At 38.7% G+C, this 22,974-nt stretch overlaps 1 protein-coding gene across 4 annotated transcripts in view; it reads left to right on the forward strand.

Moving 5' to 3' along the window:
• CDC14A (cell division cycle 14A) overlaps positions 1-22,974 on the forward strand; it is a 182,393-nt gene that overhangs the window by 26,435 nt on the left and 132,984 nt on the right. For all 4 annotated transcript variants that reach the window (XM_059900504.1, XM_059900512.1, XM_059900490.1 and 1 more), the window contains one exon: positions 4,029-4,121. In XM_059900504.1, coding sequence (XP_059756487.1) covers positions 4,029-4,121 — 93 coding nt within the window. The remainder of the gene's footprint in view (positions 1-4,028; positions 4,122-22,974) is intronic.

Below are 22,974 nucleotides of genomic sequence, written 5' to 3' on the forward strand. Positions count from 1 at the left end.
TTCAGCCTTGCCCGGGACCTCTGGTTTGGGAGTCACTCTGTGTCCGGTCAAACTGGACCCCTCTGGCACTGTCCTACTGCTTTGAGAAATAATGGCATGTAGCAAGTGACCAATAAATATTACTGTTGTTGTTATTATAGAGGGCTGGCTGTGTCCACTTAGGTTAAGAAGATTCAGAAGGTTATATACTCCAGTTTCCAGATAGAAGTCTACAATATAGTGTGGATAGTGGCTGCATGTTAGAATTTGCAATGGGTCATGTGCAGCCTTGCTGCAGAGCAGACAAATAGTCCAGAGGTCTTAGTATTCCTTCTGTGACATCCTCCTCTTTATATTTAAGACTATATTCATTTGTTTTACCGATTTCTAACTTTACTTTGCTATTGTACACAGTGCTTTTGTAATCTCTAAGCTTTTCATGTAAAGCAGAAAGAATCTGTATTAGAGCAAGGAGCTCACTGAGAGCCAGAGGTGATGGTATGATTTAGCAAGTAATCTCCATGAAGGGCGTGGCCGGTACACTGGACTGTAGAGGTGACAGCCAGGTAAGGAAGAGGTAACTGTCCAGTTTGGAGGCATGAAGTTCTCCTGATATTAGAGCAGAACTTGAAAAAATATCTACGGGGCTCATTTATAAAATAGAGTCCTATTGTCTGCAGGACTTTCTTTTCTTGCATGGTAAAGTTCTTCCATATGAAAGATCTCCAAGAATGAGCCAAATGTTCCTCTAAAGGCACTTTAGTCATCAGTGTGCTTTGATATGTAATAGGTAGTTTTTGTTTTTGTTTTTAAGATAAGGACATGTTTAATATTTGGAAGGAGAAAACTTTAAAGAGGTTGTGTAGATCAACTCAATCATATAAAGCAAGAGCTAAACAATTGGCAAAATGTTTTGTTATCCCTGAAATTTTTCATCCTAGTACCAGAATATCTCCTCTGTTGAACAGCGTTACTGCTGCCAGACTGGGGAATGCTGACCCGTAAGAGGAAGCGAAGGCCTGGCTGTGACAGGGAGGGACATTAGGACAAGGCTTGTAATATGTAAGATTTTTCTCTGTTGTCCTTCACTTTGAATTAGTTTTGATTCCTTGAGTGAGAACTCACCTCTCTGTGATCTGACCTAGGAGATATTGGCCAAGCTTCACTAAACAGAAGATCATTTCTTGACTTACAGTGCTGAGAAAAACACTTGAATTCCAAAATAGCTAACCCTAAGCAAGGTAAATGCTAGGAGTTTTAAAAGCTTTCCTAAAAGTCAGATAGAGAACTCTCATTTTAAAAAGTCAGTTATTGTAGCGTACAGCATGGTGACTACAGCTAATAACACTGTATTGCATGTGTGAAAGCTGCTGAGAGAGTAAGTCCTGAAAGTTCTCATCACAAGAAAAAAAATTTTGTGAGTAGGTAGGGTGACAGATGTTTTAAAAAATGTCAATTATGTTTGCATCCTGTAGGCAGCTTCCAACAGAGAATATTCTTTATCTGATATAATTTCTGAAAGCTTGTAAAGGTAAAAAAAATTCTTCCCTTAAAATTTTAATTTGTATTATATTTACTTTAAAAAATGTATAAGTATACGGTGAAAAGAAAGTTTCCTTCAGAATTCTGTCCTCATGGTTCCCATTGTAGGATGGTTCTCTGCATTCCGTATACTTTAGAATTAGAGAGAAAAACAAAAAAGAAGCAAACACAAAAAGTTAAAATCCAACAGTAAAGACCATTGGCGATGAAAGAACAGCAATAGGAGTTTGTCACTGTTGGCGAGTAAATTTGTAAAATAAATTTAATTCCACTATTTAATGATAAGAGTAGCTTGTTATGAAACCTAAACTCTTAGTAGAAAAGGGCATCGAAACAGATAGTTTAAACTTCCTCAGAGGTGTGTTAGCGATCCAGGAAATGAAAATAGTGAGAGGCTGAGAGCCAGAGGAGCTGAGTCCTTGTGTTCCATCTGACTCATGTTAACGGGGTCCTGGCCTCTGTAAGGCAGTCTTTAGGTAGTTTAGGATTTAGAGACCGTAGAAGAAGCTTAGGTCTTAAGAGCCTTGATTCTTCTTTCAATAAATCAAACATAGCTTATTGATGGAGATAAATCACTGGCAAAAACAAACAAACGAGAAATGTCCAGCAGGTAACAATTCCAAATTGAGAAAGCAAGTAGACAAGTGTCAACACCACTGATGGTGACCTTGAAGTCTTTAGATAACTTGTGTGCTTTAACTCCACTGACCTGAATTGAATAAAATGTACTCTTTTAAAAAAATTTATTATTATTGTTTTTAAATGTACTCTTTTAAACTTTATATCATAGAGGTATTTTAGTAAGCTTGTCTGGAAATAAGGACTTTGGTAATAAGAGACCAAACCTCAAAGAGGTTTGAGGCAAACACTTATTTTTCAAAGTTCAATTTAAAAGAGCAGTGCTGGACTTCCCTGGTGGCGCAGTGGTTAAGAATCCACCTGCCAATGCAGGGTACACAGGTTTGAGCCCAGGTCTGGGAAGATCTCACATGCTGCAGAGCACCTAAGTCTGTGTGCCGCAACTACTGAGCCTGTGCCTTAGAGCCCGCGAGCCACAACTACGGAGCCTGCATGCCACAACTACTGAAGCCTGCGCGCCTAGAGCCCGTGCTCCGCAACAAGAGAAGCCACCACAGTGAGAAGCCCGTGCACCTCAACTAGAGAAAGCCCGCGTGCAGCAACGAAGACCCAATACAGCCAAAGATAAATACATAAATTAAAAAAATAAAATAAAAGAGCAGTGCCATTTTCAGAACGTGATTCTTGGTTATCAAAGAAATGCCTGACTTGGGGCGGTGAGGGTTTCTAGGCTTACAGCCATGATGCATAGAACTACGTTTTCTGTGGTTACATATTAAAGCCAGAATGTTGCTGTTTAATCTTAGAATAAACTTCAGAGTTGTGGAAGAGTTTCTTTTCCTTGTAGAAAATAGCAGGGTAAAGAAAGGTATGTAGTTGAGCTCTTACATTTTTAAGGGGCCTCTAAAAGCAAATATTCTGCAGTTGTGGTTAGTGTGTAGAGTATAAAAAGCTGCCTTTCTAGTCGGTATGAATTTATAGATAAATATTAAAATGTACTTATGTGTCTGTATTTTGAAAACCATTTGTCTGTTTTGAAATATGAGGAAAACCATATAACTGTTTTGAAATATGAGGAAATGGAGTGGATTTCATTGAGTTGTATCATGTTCTCATTGTTTTATGTTTGAATTTTTACTAATAATTTGATTTCATTTTAACAGATCGTTTTGTTTTTACCTTCTTTTCATGTTTAGCATGTATACAATATACTATGTTGCTTATTTTGGATTTAGTTGAGCATGCAGCATATTGCTTGGCATATAGCAGCTGGTGCTTAATAACTGTTCGTTTGAGTCCATGAATTTAATATATGGCTATTGTATTAAGATGTTTGCTGACATAATCCTTTTGATGGTTCATTTTTTTCCGTTAACCATTTATTTTCAGGTAATTAAAAGGGGATTTTTTAATAGAACATTATAAAAAGAAAATATTAATATTGGTGCTCTGGTTAATATAGACATTTAAAAATGTTCAGAGAGGAAAATAGATTGGTTGACACATTTAAAAACAAATGGCATAATATGAAAAGCATAGATAAATTTTCTGGGAGTGGGTGTGGTGTGTTAGGGAATGAAAAAGGATGAATAGACTTTACGTATAAGATCAAGAGTAAATCTTCAAAAATGATTCCTGCTATAATAAAGATGCCAATAATTTATCTCCCATTGTATCGGTCTCCTTTCTTGGAGAGAAATATATTTGGTATAGTGCTAATTCTTACGTTATGATTGAGCTGTAGAAAGTATGAGCTAGTAACCCTCCATCCCGTACTACTTATGTATGAATGCCATAGAAATTGAAGTTGAAAGTTGTTAAATTTCACTGATTGTGACATGTCTTTGAAAGTTAAGAGATGATGTTTTTCTGTACATTTCAACATTGTCTCTATGGTTACACTAACTCTTTTTATTCCCTCTTTCTAGTCATACAGTTTATCACGAAAGAAAATTGTGCACTACACCTGTTTTGACCAACGGAAAAGAGCAAATGCAGCATTTTTGATCGGTGCTTATGCCGTAAGTACTTTTTTCATGATTATTTTCTATAATCAGGCCAATGGAATGCTAACACTGTCAAACAAAATCCAGGCCACTTTTTCAGTGGAATTGGGAGATGGTGAAGATTATTAGCAGCTTGGGAGTTGATCTGGAATGGAAAGTGTGGACCAGTATTGATCGTCTGTTTACTCTTGGATCTTATTTTCCATTAGCTAATGAGAGAATCTTGGGACTGCAATGTGTAGCTTGTATTCCACAGTTGTATAGGTGTTTTTAATAAAAAGAATACCCAGAAAGGATATTTACAGAAAAAAAATATATAGTGGAGGATTATTAAAGACTTAATGGTTTCCTTTTTTTGGGGATAAGAGGAAATCCTTGATTGCATGGGGGAGGATTATTATTATTATTATTATTATCAGTCCATTTATTTATCTATACAAGTGTTTGCAGTAAGCAAACTGAATATAAATCCTGCTTATATTGCAACTTCCCTAATGACTAGACATGACTTTTCAAAAATAATTTTGATTTGAAATTTTGTTCTCTGTAGGCACTAAAATGTAAATGTGAGTTCCACATGAATGTGCTATACAATTTTGTTGTGAATACTTCTAGAATTTTCTATATATACTGGGATTGGGCAGGCAGGGGAGAGAGGTGTCCTTTTCCCTCTCATCCTTCAGGAAGGTCGGTGTTTCTCTAAAGCCTGGAAGCTCACTGCTGCATGACCTTTCAACGACCTCCTTCTGAAGACCTTGATGGAAGGAGGCACCAGCTACTAGACATCAAACTCTGCCACATCAACCCGAAAGCTTTGGGGGAAAAAGCCCAGCTGTGCTGTTGAAAAGACTGTCAGCTGTTGCAGGGTGTAGGCTGAGGATAGCGGCAGGCTGACAGCCAGACTGCAGCCCGGGGCCTTTTTTCCAGAACTGAGATGCCCAGCTCTGTCCACCTTTTCTCATCAGGATGTGGCTACAGTAAAGCCTTGGGCCATCCCCTGTGGTACTTTTCTTTCCTGCTCCATAGACAGCATGCTATAGTATTTGGAATCATGACTAAGAATCAGAAACACAGTTTTTCATCCTGAAGTGGCTCTGGGATGAGGGGTAAGCCACTTTATCTTTCTTAGCTTTACTTAGTTTCCTTATCTGTAAAATGAGAGGGTTGGACATAATGACCTCTAAGTTTCCTTCCAATTCTGAGGATACTAGGGTTATTTGTAGCGCCAGCCAGGCTCTTGCTTTTATTTTAAGAGCATGCATGAAAAGCTGGCTGTTGGCATGAAGGTTCAGTGAAGTGCTGGTAAGCTGAATTAAGCAGGCATGCTTATTTTTCACTTTGATAATTACTGTTTATTTGAAACTGATAATTGACACCGTGTTTAAAATATGGAGAGTCTGTAATAACCTCTGGATTCAAGCCACGTAAACAAGCGTGTCTTCCTGAGGGGTTTTGTGATGTTTCTGAGCATGTTATTCGTGAGTCCTTTGTCACAGGGATTGCCGTCAGGAAGAGGTCATTTGCTACTCGCTCCTTCCCCCTCTTCCCCTCCTTCACCCCTTCTTTCTCTATTTTTCTTTCTTAATGCCCGTCCTTCCTGTTTTTAGTGTCTTCCTTAATTTCAGCATGGCACCTTTGGAATTTTGAATGGAAGTTTAGTGCTAATAGATGTGTTGAGCTTGGGGATAAAATGTATCTTCTAATGCAGAAGTTTCCACCACTTTAAAGCAGCCAAATGAAAGAAAAGCAGCCTGAGGGAGTGCTGAGGGCAGCATGAGCTTGTCTTACATGCTGGTTACCGTCCTGAGAAGCAGTGTAATTATTATTTTACTAGTCATTTCCCAGTTGATTTTCTTTTCGAATTTTAGAAATGTGTTCCCCAGAAAGCTTTTTTGACACAACCCTTAATAAAAATGAGAACCAGGAATTGTAAACTTTCCTTAAAGAGAATTTTGTGCCTTACTTTGTATTATATGTATGCATTTAATTGTTGACTCAAGTATTTTAAGAAGACAGTAATGGCATTATACATACGTCTCAGCTAAGATTCATATTATTACATCTTGCTATTTGGATAAGTCATAATCTCCTGGGGGAATCTTCTTGGACATAAAAGACTTTTACTTTTGGAGTAGCTGTGTAGCCAAATGGGGTGAACTATGTACATGTGTGTTTTTCAGAATCCCCAGCAGTGAAAGTGTTCCTCTTTTTAATATGTGATATCAGCCCTCTATCAAGGGGCACTGACGACTAATTTGTACTAAGACAAGCCTTTTTCCCTGAGCCTTATTTTTCTCATTTGTAAAATGTGGTTAATACCAGGGTTTTCTGGTCTACTTCACAGGATTATTATCAAGGTCAAATATCTAATGGCCTGTTTGATAGCACCACATAATATATCTAAATGATATGTCACATTTACTGTGGCAGAATTTTTTATTCCTTCTCTCCACAAACATATTTATTCCCCTACTCATTGCCTTTTTAGTAAATGAGCTACCATCAGCAACTTACTGAATCAAAGGATAGTAGTCATTTTGATTTCTGTTGTTTCCTTTTCCCACATTATACTCATCAATAATTTCTAACTCTAAAACACATATTGAGTCAGAATACTTCTTTCCCTCTCTGTTGCTATCACTTCATCCAAGCCACTGTCACCGTTCACCTGGATGCCCACCACGGCTTCATACCTTGTCTCCTTTTCACACCCTTGCTTCCCTTTAACCCAGTTGCTACACAATTGTCAGAGTAATGTTTTAAAACTATAAATTAGATCATTGCCCTCTTTCAAATCTGTCTAATGATCGCTCACTCTTCTTGGCATGAAATTCAGCCTCCTTACCAATGCCATGAAGGTCCTCCCTGATCTGGCCCTTTCTCCCTCTGTGATCTCCTTACTCAAGATGCCCCCATCACACCGACCTTCTAGCCATGGAATCTCAAGTGTGCTCCCACCGGAAGGCCTTGATATTTCTGTTCTCTCTCTCTCACCTCAGGTTTTTACCTCTGACCCTTGCATTGCTTCTTCCTTCTGATCTGATGTCACCTCCTCAGAGAGACTTTCTCTTGAGTTTTACCTTGCTTCCTCCACCTCCAGTCACCCTCTAGCCCTTTGCTGTTTTAGTCATTTTTTTGTAGCACTCTACTACTTGAAGTTATCTGGTTCATTTGTGTATTTACTTGTTTATTATTTCTCTCCTAGACTAGAGGGTAGGGACCTTGTCAGTTTTGTTCATGGCTGTGTCTAGGAGGTGATAAACTATTTAATCAGGGGTTAGGCCCAGGCATTCACCAGTTGAACTGGAAGCTGGCCACAGTGGGGCCTTCCTGCTGTGCTGAATCATGGGGAAGTCCAGGGTCGGGGGCGGGGTCCCAGGGAAGAGACGAGCTGGCCAGCCTGGAGGGGGCTGGAGGATTTACCAACTGGAATGGAACTATTTCAGTACTTGAACACTGAGCATCAGTTCAGAACTGTGCTCGGCCTATGGTAGATGCTCCATAAATATCTACTGAATGAATGAATAATGGAACGATAAAATATGAAAGAAAGAACGAAGATAACTTTCTTTGGGTAACTTCAGAGAGAAACTGAAAATGATCAAATTGGACATAAAGTTTAAAGTCATGTCTTCCTCATTACTGGAAATATTTGCAGTAATGATTGAGCCAACCATGTTTTTTGTTTTTTTTTAATTTATTTATTTAAAAAAATTTTTTGGCTGCATTGGGTCTTCGTTGCTGCACGCGGGCTTTCTCTAGTTGTGGCGAGCGGGGGCTACTCTTCGTTGTGGTGTGCAGGCTTCTCATTGTGGTGGCTTCTCTTTGTTGTGGAGCATGGGCTGTAAGCGTGAGGGCTTCAGTAGTTGTGGCACTAGGGCTCCGTAGTTGTGGCTTGCGGGCTGTAGAGCGCAGGCTCAGTAGTTGTGGTGCAGGGGCTTAGTTGCTCCGTGGCATGTGGGATCGTCCCGGACCAGGGCTCGAACCCGCGTCCCCTGCATTGGCAGGCAGATTCTTAACCACTGCACCACCAGTGAAGTCCCTCAACCATGGTCTTTAAAGATACAGAATCAAAGCAAAGGTTATAGACCAAGGACAGTACCTGTATACAAAGTCACATCACTACCTTGCTTCTCTTTTGATAAACTTTTTTTTCAATTATTTTTATTATGGTAAAATACTATGTGTAAAATTTACTATCTTAATCATTTTTTCTTTGTTTTTTATTATTTTTTATTGAGGTATAACTGACATAACATTATATTAGTTTCAGAGGTACAACAAAATGATTCAGTATCTGTAAATAATTGCAAAATGACCACTACAACAAATCCAGTTAGCATCTGTCACCATACATAGTTGCCAAAAATCTTTTTTTCTTTGATGAGTCTTAAGCATTTTTAAGTGTATAGTTCAGTAGTATTAGGTACATTCATATTGTTGTGCAACTATCATACCTCGCTTTTGAGTGTGACATCTTGTGCAGACATTATGTACCTACAGAGTCAGGGCTTTGCCTGTGGTTTCTCTGTTAGATCATGACTTTAAGTATGTCACAGAAGCTTTTGTGTTTGTATTTCCTTATCTGTAAGTGAGGGAGAGCCTTTTTATGTTTTATCTCCTAGAGGTGTCATGAGTATCAAAAAGGAGATAAAATACAGAACATCATGTTCAGTAGGAAATCCACAAACCCTTCTCTGTGGGTGATCTGAAAGCCAGAGTTGCTGGAATGATGTGGCCACTGGAGATCACAGTGACGCTCAGCAGATGACAGGCACCCATCTCGGGGCAGTCCCCACTCATGAAGCATCTCTTTATCCCTAAGCTGTGACGTTGTGCTCCTTGAGATGGAGGGCTCGGATTTTAAGAACAGGCCAACTTTGTTGGAAAGATGTTTCCCTTCCAGGACAATACTCAGTACAGTTTCTGTTTTAGAGTTAGGATGCTTAGATTATCATAGCATCCAAAATACTCCCATATGAATTTGAAGAAGATGGCTTTTAAAAAATTAAAAGCATGAATTAATTAGGCTCTTGCCACATGCTTAGAGACCAAATCCTCACTTGTTTCTGTACTGTTTTCGGTTCACAGAACTATGGTAAAGAGATCAAGGAGAATTTGGAGCAGGCCATGATGATTGAAGGATTGGAAAATAATTCAGAGTTAAAGAATTAAGAATTTTTTCAGCTATGTGGAGGATTCTGGTTACCACATTGTATGTTCCTTAACGCACTTTTAAGGCCTCATATTGCTAAATAAGGGGTCTAATTATGGATTAACTGGGACTGGCCTGAACCAGATGTCATGTCTGAATCAGGGATGACAAGTCTAAGGTTTGTAGACTTTCTAACCATATCTATGTCTGCTATTTGTTTTGTAGACTGTACTTAAGGCCTTAGCAGTTATATTATACCTCTACGTCTACTACTAATTGCAAAGAAGCCATTCTCCATCTGGTGTAGTGGTTGAGAGCAAAGACTTCAGCAGAGCCACAGGCTTGGCCTTGAATTCACTTGTTTTTTTGTGTGTCTTGACCAAGTTATTTAACTCATCCAAACTCCTTTTTTTTCCATCTTTAAAACAGAGATAATAAAACCCCGCCTAACATAGTTGCGGTGAGGACTGAAGGAGGTCATGCTCATGAAGGTGTCAGGGCAGTGCCTGGCATTTTAAGCACTTAGGAATGGCTGGTGCTCTAGGCAGAAAAGTTGTGTGGCCTTCCAAATCATTTTCTGAGCCATTGTCTTACTTCCCCTGAAGAGCCGAAGGCTGCTCACCTCTTTTTCTCTGCTTGTCTTCCCTCCTTTCCATCCCATTTCACACTTAGATCCTTCCTTGACTCAGTAATACTCAGATGGTTGTTAATGTGATGATTGCTTAGGATAATTCACTGGAAGGTGTGAAGGTGTGCGTATGAGTTTTTTTCCCCTTCCTAGGATGTTATCTGCATTCTAAAGGAAGAACCTGTCTAAAGCAAATGAATTTCTCATTTTTGAGATGTGTATTCAGGTATTCGTTAGTTCACTGAGTATTTATTTAGCTCACATGAGCTCGACTCAGCATTGTGGTGGGCTCTGGGAAATAAAATAAAAATTAAAAAAAAAAGAAATAAATAAAAAAAGAAGAAAGAATGAATGCCTAGCTTTAAAATAGGGGAACAGATGAGCAACAAGTAATTTGGGAAAAGTGTGTAGTAATAAGTGCCAAATTTGGATAAAAATTCATTCAACAAGTGTTTTTCCAGGCCGTGTCATACATGAGGTCTTGTTCTAGGAGTTGAGGATACTAAGGTGAATAGCTCCCTGCCTTCTGGTGTCGGTGTTGGGGCACTAGGGTCAAACCTGGAGAGATTTGAGAGGGATCAAGGATGACCAACCCCAGCAGGCCAAGTTGGGAAGGGAATATCAGATGGGGGGCATGGCATGGAGGGGAGGATGCTTTTCGGGGAGGATAGGAGGGGTTGGGAAATGATTAAATTATTTTAAACATCTAGTTTGAAAAGAGGATAATTTCATGAATTTAATCTAACAAATTGGCATAACCACATTATAGAAGAAAAGTAGGAAGTTTCTCTTGTAATTATATCTCTCTAAGTTTGAACTATTTACTTAGGTATAATTGCAGTGTAGTTTTGTGAACCTTTTTTCACTTGGCCTACATATGTTTTGCCTTTTTGCTACCTACGTGACCAAATAATATTCCCTTTAGAGTACATACCATCGTTTAACATTTTAGATTCTTTTCAAAATTTTTTATAATGTGACAAACAACTTTCTGCATTGTAAATGCTTCTTTTTGTGGATTTTTGTCTTTAGATTGCCAGAAGTGTGATTAATAGATTAAAAAAAAAGAATCAGCATAACTTTAGGCTCTTGGAGTATATTACCATATTTAAGCCAGTTTCCACTAAATCTGGTATCATGTGGACTCTTCAGTGTTATATACCTTTGCATAATGGGGATAAACACTAAAGACTTAAAAATTTACTTGGTGGGGCTGGGGGAGGGAAGGATTGGGAGTTTGGGAATTGCAGATGCAAACTAGTATATATAGGATGGATAAACAACAAGGTCCTACTGTATAGCACAGGGAACTATATTCAATATCCTGTGATAAACCATAATGGAAAAGAATATGAAAAAGAATATATGTGTATAACTGAATCACTTTGCTGTACAGCAGAAGTTAACACGTTGTAAATCAACTATACTTCAGTAAAATAAAAAAACATAAAAATTTAATTGGTGAAAATATTTCATTATTTTACTAATCATTTTTTAATGATTAGTACCTGGGTTGATTATTCCTGTAGTTTTATTTGTAGGTTTATTAACTTTCTGAATGGCTTGTGTTTTTTAAATTTGTTTACTATATTTGGACCATCAAAAGTTGAAAAGTGACTATCAGTCTCTTTCCTTTAAAAAAAGAAGTCGGGGCTTCCCTGGTGGCGCAGTGGTTGAGAATCTGCCTGCCAATGCAGGAGACACGGGTTCGAGCCCTGGTCTGGGAAGATCCCACATGCCGCGGAGCGGCTAGGCCCGTGAGCCACAATTACTGAGCCTGCGCGTCTGGAGCCTGTGCTCCGCAACAAGAGAGGCCGCGATAGTGAGAGGCCCGCGCACCGCGATGAAGAGTGGTCCCCACTTGCCGCAACTAGAGAAAGCCCTCGCACAGAAACGAAGACCCAACACAGCCAAAAATAAATAATAAATAAATAATAAATAAATTTAAAACAAACAAAAAAACAGTACAAATAATTTGTTTAAAAAAAAAAAAAGTCATTTCCCTGTGTCTAATTTGTATCAATAGATGTAGACCCCTAGAAATCACACCCACCAGTCCAAGTTTCTGTAAGAAATTAGGAAGTCCGTATACCTTAAGTTCTGTTACTTATCAAAATGCTGTATTAATAAGTACTTCTGTGTGGTTGAATACAAAGATGGTTAATTGGAACTGCTGATAATGGACTTATTGATTATTTAACACTGAGTGGTTTACTGAATTTTACAAAAAATTATATTTGGGACAGTATTATTTAAAAGTGGTTAACGTGTGTGTGTGTGTTTAAATCATTGGAAAATGGTAAACCAGGCCAACTGACTCTGAATTTGTTTCTGTCTTATTTCTGACTCACAGTTCATCCATAAATTGCAATTTCAGAACTGCTTTAAATTATCATTAAAAAACTATAGGTTAAACAAATGTTATTTAAAATGTAGGTACAATTATCAAGAAAATAGTTGGTTCAAAATAATAAAGGTGTTTACCTTAAATATTTATTAAAATAGTAATAAAGTGGATGTCAGCTACCAGTGTTCTGTCAACCTCTGTGGCTTCTTGGTAAACCTACCAGGTAGCGTTTGCTTCTGCTTATAGAAATTGTGGCGAGGAAGGGAGGAGTGGCTTATGGCTGGGGCAGGGCTATTTCCTGTTTGCAGTTCCTTCCTTTTATAGCTTGATAGGCAAGAATGCTAGTGCCTGTAAGTGGGCCAGAGAGGCTTTTATCCTCGCAGGCTTGCATTTTTGGTGTCTTTAAGCAGGTCAGTCTCCCTAAAATCATAAAGCATTTTCAATTTCAAACTCTTTGAATTTGGAAATTCTGTTAATCTTCTGCATATGGATAGAGCGATATTATCTTTTTCAACTCTCCTTGCATGTTTCATTTAGCTGTGGGCTAGAGAAATCAGCTGTTTGCTTTTCACTTGTGGAAGGTTTGTTTCTCAAGTTTAACTAAGTCTTTTCAGTCTTTTTTTTTTTCCTCTTCTCCTGCTAACAAGTTTCCTCTGTGCTGTAAACACACACACACACACACACACAGACACACACACACTGTATTTAGGACAGTATATTTCAAGGGTGATACTGTGTCTGCTCACACAGTTTTGAATCTCATTAGTAGCCTTGAAAAGGCATATACTTTCTATGTGAAAAGCTTATGTCCGTTTGTTTCATTTCCATACTGAATTAAGGGGATGTACTTTTTTTAAAAAAATTATTTATTTTATTTTTGGCTGCGTTGGGTCTTCCTTGCTGCACGCGGGCTTTCTCCAGTTGCGGCGAGCGGGGGCTACTCCTTGTTGCAGCGCGCAGGCTTCTCATTGCGGTGGCCTCTCCCATTGTGGAGCTCGGGGCTCCAGGGCGCAGGCTCAGTAGTTGTGGCGCATGGGCTTAGTTGCTCCACGGCACGCGGGATCTTCCCGGACCAGGGCTCGAACCCGTGTCCCCCGCATTGGCAGGCGGACTCCCAACCACTGCGCCACCAGGGAAGCCCGGGATGTACTTTCTTAATGCTCGGAATGGGAAATTTCGTTCTGTTCCCCACAGCAGCCCCAACATCTAGAACAGTGTCTGACGCATCCTAAGTGCTCAATGACTACTTGCATGAATGACCGAATGTTTAATTGATAAATAAACATAGTAACATTGATAAACAAGTTATCTTCCACGATTCTTGAAAGTTTGATATGGGGTAATTAAAAAGCTGGAGTGCTTAGAAATAAATTAGGAAGTCAGTACTAATTATAGAAATAACAGGAATCACAGTGTTTTGAGGCATTACTTTTTTAAATTTACGGAGTAAAATGAGGTGTTTTAAATAGCTCTCTAAAATTTGAGAACTGAAATGGACTTTGTTAATATATATAAACGTTTGAAATCAGTGTTCTGGATGATAGTCTTCATTTTAGCCCCAGCATTATTTCTGTTTTTCTCAGTAGGGGAAAATCCTTATTTATGCATATAAGTAGTTGTTTTAAAATGTCAATCACTTTTTTAACAGTTGTCCTTGTACTCTCCATATACTTTTCAATAAGAACTAATTCAAATGCTCAAAAAAAAAAAAAAAAGAATACCGGAAAAATTTTCAATCAGTTGCATTAAAAAAATTTAACTGTATTCATTTTTTATGGAAAAAAATTAGAAAAGAGACACTGAATGCCCTGAAGACATTATTCATTATCATCATGTGAGTTGGTGCTAAAAAAAACCCAAAAGACTCACTCTTGCAGAACCACTGAAGTATCTCTGTAAGAAACTGACTAGGAAAAAAAAATCCTGCTCCAGTCCTGCTTTCTCAGATGGAGAATCTGAGACCAGAGAGGTCAAGTGTCTTGCCCAGGGTCAAATCCAGTTAGTGAAAGAGAGAGACTAGAACCCTCCGCCAAGTTCCCAGTTGGAGGTATATCCACCCACAGCGCATAGCTGAGCAGTGCTAGTCTTGTAATAATACTGTGTCTAAACCACAATATTCTGCAGAAGATCCAAAACAGCATGTAGTGTGAAAGGGTAGGATGTTCCAGTTGGAAAGCAATGTTTCAAATACACTGGTCATGCAGTTTCTCTTCCAGGCAGCATCTAAGCGTTAATTCTGGCTGATGGAGCTAACACCCCAATAAGTTTGTGTAGCAACCAGGTGAAATGGCAGTTTTCCTCACATTCGCCTCAGTGATGTCTATGGATGTCCTAAAGTGGTTCTAAGTGTCAGGAGTGATAGAAAAACAGGAGAACCAAGAAGTGACATGAAGCAGTTAGGACTGAGTTTTCCAAGCTTTTTTCACTATAATCCACAGTAAGAAACATGTTTTACATTGCAGCTTAGTTCACATACTCATACACACACACACACACACACACACACACACACACAGACAGACATGCACATACCATTCCCATGAATAATTGAAACAAAAGGTTCATGAAACAATTTTTACCTTACAATGGGTGAGGTATACTGACGTTTTATATTCTGTCCTATTTTATTAAAGAAAAGTCTTTATCCATTAAATTGATTTTGCTGCTCCCAGCCATTGGAGAATCTGCTTGCTGTGCTTAGATCTGAAATGTATTTGCATGTTTTTTAGGGCATCGATTTTGACACTGAACACGCAGGTGATTGTTTGGCACATCTGGGTTAGTCTACAATTAACGCAAACAGCTTAAGTAAATTTTAAAGTGTCCTGAACTCCTCAGAGGTGCCTCTCTCTAAATATCAAGATGTACAGCCGGCTCTCACATGATTTTCATTCATTTGCTACTTGATTATTAGAAAAAGCTGAGTTTGTTTTAAGCCCTCGAATAATACAATTTATCTTTGCCTATCGCACTTCCATTTAAATCACTATGTTTCCCTCAAACTCCTCTCCTACACATCCCCTTCTTCCTGGCAGCCCAAATGTGCATTTATTCATCTGGGGACAACCTTGAATGAGAAAGGTCAGTGCTTGGGTCAGCACTGGGGGCCCTGAGGAGCCGGTGCTGAGCCTGCCTCTGGGTCTGTTATGTGAGTGCCTGTCTAGTTTAGTTTCTAAATTTGTGCTCATGATATGTAACGCCCTATTGACCTCACGACATCTAATCTTTTTTTTTTTTTTAATAAATTTATTTATTTATTTATTTATTTATTTTTGGCTGTGTTGGGTCTTCGTTTCTGTGCGAGGGCTTTCTCTAGTTGTGGCAAGTGGGGGCCACTCTTCATCGCGGTGCGCGGGCCTCTCACTATCGCGGCCTCTCTTGTTGGGGAGCACAGGCTCCAGACGCGCAGGCTCAGTAGTTGTGGCTCACGGGCCCAGTTGCTCCGCGGCATGTGGGATCCTCCCAGACCAGGGCTCAAACCCGTGTCCTCTGTATTGGCAGGCAGATTCTCAACCACTGTGCCACCAGGGAAGCCCCACTACATCTAATCTTAAACCTTAGGTTTGTAAGGGTTTTTGAATGCATACTTTTAATCTATGTAAATTTTATTTAAAGTCTTTTTTTTTCTTTTTGACATAGTGAATAAAATAGTGGCCTTTTCCCCATTACGGACAGTGAACTAATAACTGAAAAGCCCTCTCCATATGTACTTTCTGAAATTTTACATAAAGCAGGAGCTAACTGCAGCTCCGTTGAGGTTGCTGTGTGTTGAGTTATTCCTAAGACTCTTAGTGCCCCAAATATGGTCACCACGGCAATAAACTGAGACCGTGCCCATGCTGGCTACTAGGTCCCATGTCAGCGCCACTCTGCCCCTGCATCTTTCTTAGTTCTCTCCTTCACTGTGCCTCTGCCTCAGCCTTGCTTCCTGGTGTCCACCCCCTCTCACCTTCCATAATAAATGCTTATAGGGCTTCTGAATTTTCGTTATGGAAAACCAGGCTCTTATGATGAGAACCTAAAGCGAGGGATGTAGTTAGTCAGCAAATTCACGGTTAAAGTAAATAGTCGGGCTAAGTGTAAGTTCAGCCTGAAAGAGATATTTAGAGTTGCTGTAGTACCTCAGAGAATTATTTAATAGGGGAGTAACATTTGTGGTTCGTAGTTTCAAATTAAGGAGCAGACAGACAAGCCTTTCCATGTGAAGATACGTACTGTAGGATGAATCAGACTTTAAAGTTCTTTCGTGAGTGGGTGTGTGAGTCAATTAGTGGGGCTTACTTTGGGAAATTTGTAAATTGATTGAAAAAAAACCCCCATAATTCCTTTCTCAGAGAAACTTTCTGATGTTTTTTCCATAATTGGTCCAGTCTCCTCTCCTCTCCTCCCAACTGTTTATTTTGTCATTTCTTATTATCTGACCCAGAACCTGGCTTAATTATAGCTTTTCTCACCTTGTCTTGCAATTAATTACGTGTGATATAATCCACTAGAATGAGCTCTTTGCTATTACTTGCTTTGCCATCTCTCTCCTACTAGAATGAGCTCCTTGAGTAGAGGAATGACTGTTACTCACATTTATATCCTCAGTACCTAACATAGTGCCTGTCTGTGTTGTTTTAAGGAATAAGGAATGAACAAGATAGGAGACAGCCCTGGAGGGAATTCAGATTCCCAACGTGACTGATTTTGTGTTAACAGTGTGTGAGGAATGATGCAGACAGACTCCAAGCTCGAGGTCTTCATCACACCACTCCTACCCCAGGTCCTGCCGTTGACTTCTGTAACCCAGGTCTCAGCTGCAGTGCTTTCAATTTGAAATCCACTGCTTATTAAGACTTATGGGAATGGACCCATCCTGTACAAAGAATTTGGGGTTATGCTGTAACTCTCTTAATAGCGTTGCAGGGTATTGTCTGTCTTGGAGTTGGGAAAGCCTTAAATCCCATTAGTTTGAATGTGGTGTTATGTTCCCTTCAGAAATGTCTGAAATTTGGAGAAAATTCTCAGTGTCTGTAAGGGAGTTGTAGTTTTGGCAGCAAGCTGCATATTTTGCCAGGAGCCAAATTTTAAGTTTTATTGTCTTTCTGGAAACACATCTGTGAAATAATGGAAATAGTGACAAAATGTGCTTAATATTTTAAAAGTTTCTAAAATCATTTTGTTTACTTGCCTCCAAGTCAGATATTTGAATTAAAAAACAACAACAACTTTTAGAATATCCTGACATCGGGCTATGACATTATTAACACAAAGTTTAAAAAATATATTAGATATTAAATTTTATATATGTGTACTGGCTGATGACAGTATTTTACTTCTGAATTCATGGAAGAGGAAGTTAGATTTTAGTTGTTGATTAAGATCATTCTATTACAGTTAAAAATTTGGGCATTTACCCAGAATGTGGGCAAGTGGATTTTCTTGATAAACTTTATTTGACTTTTTTTTTTTAAAGGAACAGTAGTTGACCTAGACCTTGAGTTAAATACGAAGACTACAGGGTGACATGGTGGTGGGAGTGTCTACTCTAGCAATCCAGGGAGTAATTTCTCCTCTGAAGAACTGCTTCAGTGGAGCTGTATATAGTGATTCTCCCCTAAGTTACAAAAATAGACGGACCTTAGATAGGCTCTCCCCTCACCTTGCCTGCCCACCCGTGCCCTTCCCTCCTCCTCTGCCTCATTGTACTAGGAGACCTAGAGAAATTAAGTAACTGCCACAAGAGGCAGAACAGGGAGTGACAAGAACCCCCTATATCATTGGCATTCCATTTCTTCCCCTCTTCGTTAGCAGCACCCCCGTTCAGGTAGACACCCGTAGCCAAGTTAACACCATGTATGAAGTAACCAGTTACCTGTTTTCTCACACTTTGCTCTTGGCTTTCCTTTATGCCTGTTACTCGTTCACACTCCTTGTTATCTCTGTGTAGCTCTCCATCATCATCTTTTTTTTCCCCTACTATTTCCATCTCTTTCTCCTTCCTCTGTTTCTGATCACATCTCTCCTGTTGCTCTGTTCCCTTCCTTTCGCCCCTCCTTCTGTCTTAATTGGCTGGTATATAGAATAGCAATAATGTAATAATTGGAGTTTTTTGGTTACGTGTATCAGAAACTGACTCTGACTTGCTCGAGCTCAAAACTTGAGAATGAATTTCCTTGTAGTTTAGTCAAAAGAGGGAAGTAGAGGGCTCCTGTAGCCTTCACTGTTTAATAAAAACTCTTTATTCATTTTAATGGGAAATAGTCTTTCCCTCTCCCCTTCTATCTGGTTCATTTGTTCATTCTGTCATTGAGCAAATAATTATTGAGCAGCTGTGCCAGATACTCTTCTAGGCTCTAAGGATATAGCAGTGAAGGAGAGAGATAAAAATCCCTGTCCTCATAGAGCTTATATTCTGCTGGGGGAGACAAACAAAGAAATAAAAGGTCAGTGATAATGGCTTTGTGGTGGTGTGCTAGTGTTTGGCTAGCTCAGATTGGAAGTTCAGAGAAGCTGTCTTTGAGGTGATAACAGTTAAGCTGATAAAGAGGAAGAACATTCTAGGCAGAGGGAATAGCAAGTACAAAGGCTTTAAGGTGGGCCTGAACTTGTGTATGACTGAGGAGCCAAGAGAAAGCCGATGTGGCTGGAGCACAGCGGGTGAAAAGGCTGATACAGCGATGAGATGTGAGGTCTCTGCCAGGGCTTGTGCGTGAGGGGAAGAGCTTGGATTTTATTCTCCATGACTTGGGAAGCTGTTAGAGTTGAAATGATCTGATTTGCACTTAAAAGGACTTTTAAAACTCATCTTTTAGAAACCTACTCAAAGCTCTCCATGATACCAGTTATCTCTGGGTTTCAAATTTCTCTTATGCTACTGTGCCACAATGGTCCGAGTATTTACATGTCTGCCTTCCCTGTCATCTTCATTTTTATATCCCTAAAATATAGCTCAGTGTCTACAAGTAGACAGTGAAAGAAGAGGTGCATTTGTCACATGGTTGTCATGGGCATTGGCAAAGCCTATTGTGCCGTTGGAATTTCATTGAGAATGGAGACCTCCTTTCTTATACTAACTATCACTTAAAACTAAGGGAATAATATTTGTAGTACTGTGATATAATTCAGGTACTGAGCCTTCTGACTTCTATAAGGATAACATTTTCTAATATTGGTCCTCAACTATAATTATGTATCAGAAATACCTGTGGGCCAGACCTGTCATATCTGGCAAATCAGAATCTCAGGGGGGAGAAGCCAAGATATCTAAATCTTAAACAGCTTTAAAGGTTTTTCTGAGGAATATTTGAAGTTGTGATCCCCTGGCTTGGAAGATCTGAAGTAACATACAAAGGATGCTCCATGAGGTCACGAATATATTTGCCTGTTCTTGCATATTACCCATTGTGCCTGGTACCAGTAACTGCTGTATGAAGAAATTAATTACCTGTGTGTAGAACTTTGGAGAATTCTCTGCTCATCTCCTTCTTTTCCTTTCTTCTCCCTTTTCCTCATTTTCCTTACTATGAGTAAATCTGCAATGTAAGTCTTTTTTTTTTTTTTGCAATGCAAGTCTTGATGCTGATGAAAAGATGGTGGTGAGAAATCGCTGGCCAGGGTTCTTGAAGGGGGTGTTTTCTGGAAGTAGTGAGGTCTACCTGCAGTAGTGAGCCGGAATGAGAGGGAAATTTCCAGTAGATGCAGGGAAGGTGGAGGGACTTCTATATATTACATATTGGGTATGTATGCAGTAGATCTGTGGGCTGGATTTAAATTATTTTTATTTGAGTTGAAGTTTCCTTCACTTGTTTCAGTTCTACTGTTTGTGAAATTAGTAAACTAAAGTATTTAGGGAACGTGGTTACTTCTTTAAAAAAGTATATACATTTAAGAATGATAAAGCATATTATGTTCTTGTAGGATACATCTGTCATGTGGCATCTATTTGAACAGTTTGGGCTAATGCACAGTAAAATTGCCACTGAATCCTTTCTGCAAACACTTGCCTGATGGGCAAAGCTCTTGTTTCTCTGCTTTCTCTAAGCAACAACTCTGTAAATACTGGAAGAGAACAACCAGTTCCCTGTTTGTATTCATTGTTGGCTTTCTATTCTTGAGTCAATTCAAAGAACAGTAGTTTACAAGTTACTATGAGATTCTAGATCTGAGATTTAGTTCACATGCTGTGTGGCTTCTGTCTTAGAAGTTTTCAAATTGAAAAAGCATAAGGTGACTATATCCAAAAAGGAAAAAGCTTTTTTGTTTTTGGTCCCTCAGGTGCGTGCTCTAGTTACGAACATGAATACAATGGATGGTCTGGTCTACCTCCTTCCCTCCTAGGAAATCTGAGGCAGCTGTAAGTTGCCTTAAGTCATGGGAAGCGAGCCACACTTTTGTCTTATGGAGTCTGGGTTGGGTTCCATACCTGGCAAGTTTGGCCATATTCCTCTTGTGTGTGTCCAGAAAGTTTTTGACCTCTCTCATTCGTTTTTCTTCCAATTATTTTGCTCTATTTACATTGAGAAAATCTTTTTCCTCTCATATTTGCCCTGCCTCCCATTGCCTCAGATTTGAAATTAGTCCTAATCATAATGCCAAATATTGAGGAAAGCTATGCATTTTGAAGTGGAATTAGATGTAATAAAGTACCAGTCAGACATTTGAAATAATTCAAGGTTCACTTTAGAGTCATTGTAAACATGTTCATTGATCTCATGTTTTTCTAACCTAGCCTTTCCTCAAGTACTAGCATTGAGAGAAAATAATTTAAAAAGCAAACATACTTATTTAATTATTTTGTTTTAGTTTTTAGTTTTTGAAATAATGTTTTCTACTACATTTTATTTCAGATATCTGATTTCAATGATAATATGGAATATATTATCATTTTTGGACTAGGCTACAGGACTAACAACCATAAGATTTTATCTTTGGGAGACTATTTCCAGAAATCTAAATATTAGCTTTTGGAATAGAATTCAAATAAGCTTTTGGAGTAGAATTGACTTGCAAGTTAAGGGCTTTCTGCGATTGGTCATAGGTGTTAAGAGGATTTAAACACTGATTCTTGGTCTATTACAGTGGATCTATCATCTGCATCTTCATAATAAATGAAGTTATGGTTCTTGCCTTCTAAGCTTGATCGATTTCAGTCCTTGGTTTAAAGAACTACTCTTCTCACTTTTTTTTTTTTTACTTTTCTTTCTTAATTTGAAAGCTTTTATGAAATAAAGCTCATATTATACCCAGAATTAAACAGTGAATGTCAGTATGAGGAGTTTTTAATATGAAACCATTTCATTTGAGAGTATGTATTATTCAAGTGGTATTCTGAAGTGAGTCTATTTTTGTGCTTTATGCAGAGACTGCCTTCTGATGATGAATGATAGATGATATACAAGGTTATGTTTATCTGTGTGTTGTAACATAACAGCCCTGTACTCAGCTTATGTGCGACTAGGGACTCAGGTTTTCTTGGGACCAAATATTTTCTCCTTTTCCCCTTTAAAGGTGTCCCTTTTGACTTCTGTGTGCTGAGAATATTGGCTTAGTGTTTCCTTGGTTTGCTTAACAAGGGGCTGGACTAGTTCAATGAGATACAACCAGCTCAGCAATATCTGTTTTGGGACATGAGCTCTCCTCAGGCAGGAGAGGGCTGTGGTACTGAGACACTACTAGCAAGAGATATATATTTGTTGTGGCTATAGCTGTCAGTTCTGGAAAGACATCTTTTCAGGCTGATTATGAAAGTTCTGTTTCCCATCAAATTAGATGGAAAGATACACATGGCTGATGTTGTCTGCAATTTTCCTAAATTACCCGTCAAAGAGCTCCCAGTGGTTTCACTCTAATTACACCCATGAGAGTGATGGAGAGAGGATTTCTATTTTAAACTAATTCTCACATAAATAGAAAAGTCTGCTGCCTACTCACTGAATATCAAATCCCAAATTCAAATTCAAATTCAAATGTGAAGCGACAACACATGAGAGTATTACAGAGCAGACATCACCTTAACCAAAAAGCACAGTCATTTCTAGACTTTGTTCTGAAGAGGATGCCAGATGATTTTTAAGTATTTTTGGGGCAGAAATAAGTGATGGAGATAGAGACCTAACATGAGGTTCTGCCTTTCTTCTATAATTAGTGTTGCCTCCATATTTTTTAAGCAGATGCATTGTCTAACACTCTGCAGGCCTTGTAATCTGTGGTTTATAATAGACTCAAAACTTGAAGAACAGGAAGAATGACTTTCTTTAACAATGTGTTCAAAGACTCAAGATGCATTCATTCTTGTTCTGTTTTAATTAGACCAGTAGAATAAACTTAAAATAGACTGAATAATGCAAGTTGTTTTAACTATACAGTTGCATTTCTGGTTTGTAATTAGTCTTACCTATCTAATTCGTGATTGTTTAACACTGAATATTTTTATTTCTGTAAGCAGTTAGAACAAAAGTAGAATCAGCTGTGCGTTTGGGAAATGTTTGCCTTTTTCCTATTTTAAAATTTTATTTTAAAGTTGAATGCAGATATTGTTTTCTCAGTCTCTGGTTATAATGGGAGGAAATGATAAAGAAGAAAAATGTTGCTAAAAATAAAAAATTAAGCATTTTATTTGTGCTTGTGTATGACAATTAAGACTTAATGCTGTCTTCAGGAAAAAGCAGTTTATAAATTAAGTGCCCTGACACTTAAGAAGTCTGAGAACCAAGTCTTGGGAGGCAAGGAAGAGACTTTAAAAGTTTTGTTTCAG

Source organism: Balaenoptera ricei, chromosome 1 (genome assembly GCF_028023285.1).
Source record: "Balaenoptera ricei isolate mBalRic1 chromosome 1, mBalRic1.hap2, whole genome shotgun sequence".
NCBI lineage: Eukaryota > Metazoa > Chordata > Mammalia > Artiodactyla > Balaenopteridae > Balaenoptera > Balaenoptera ricei.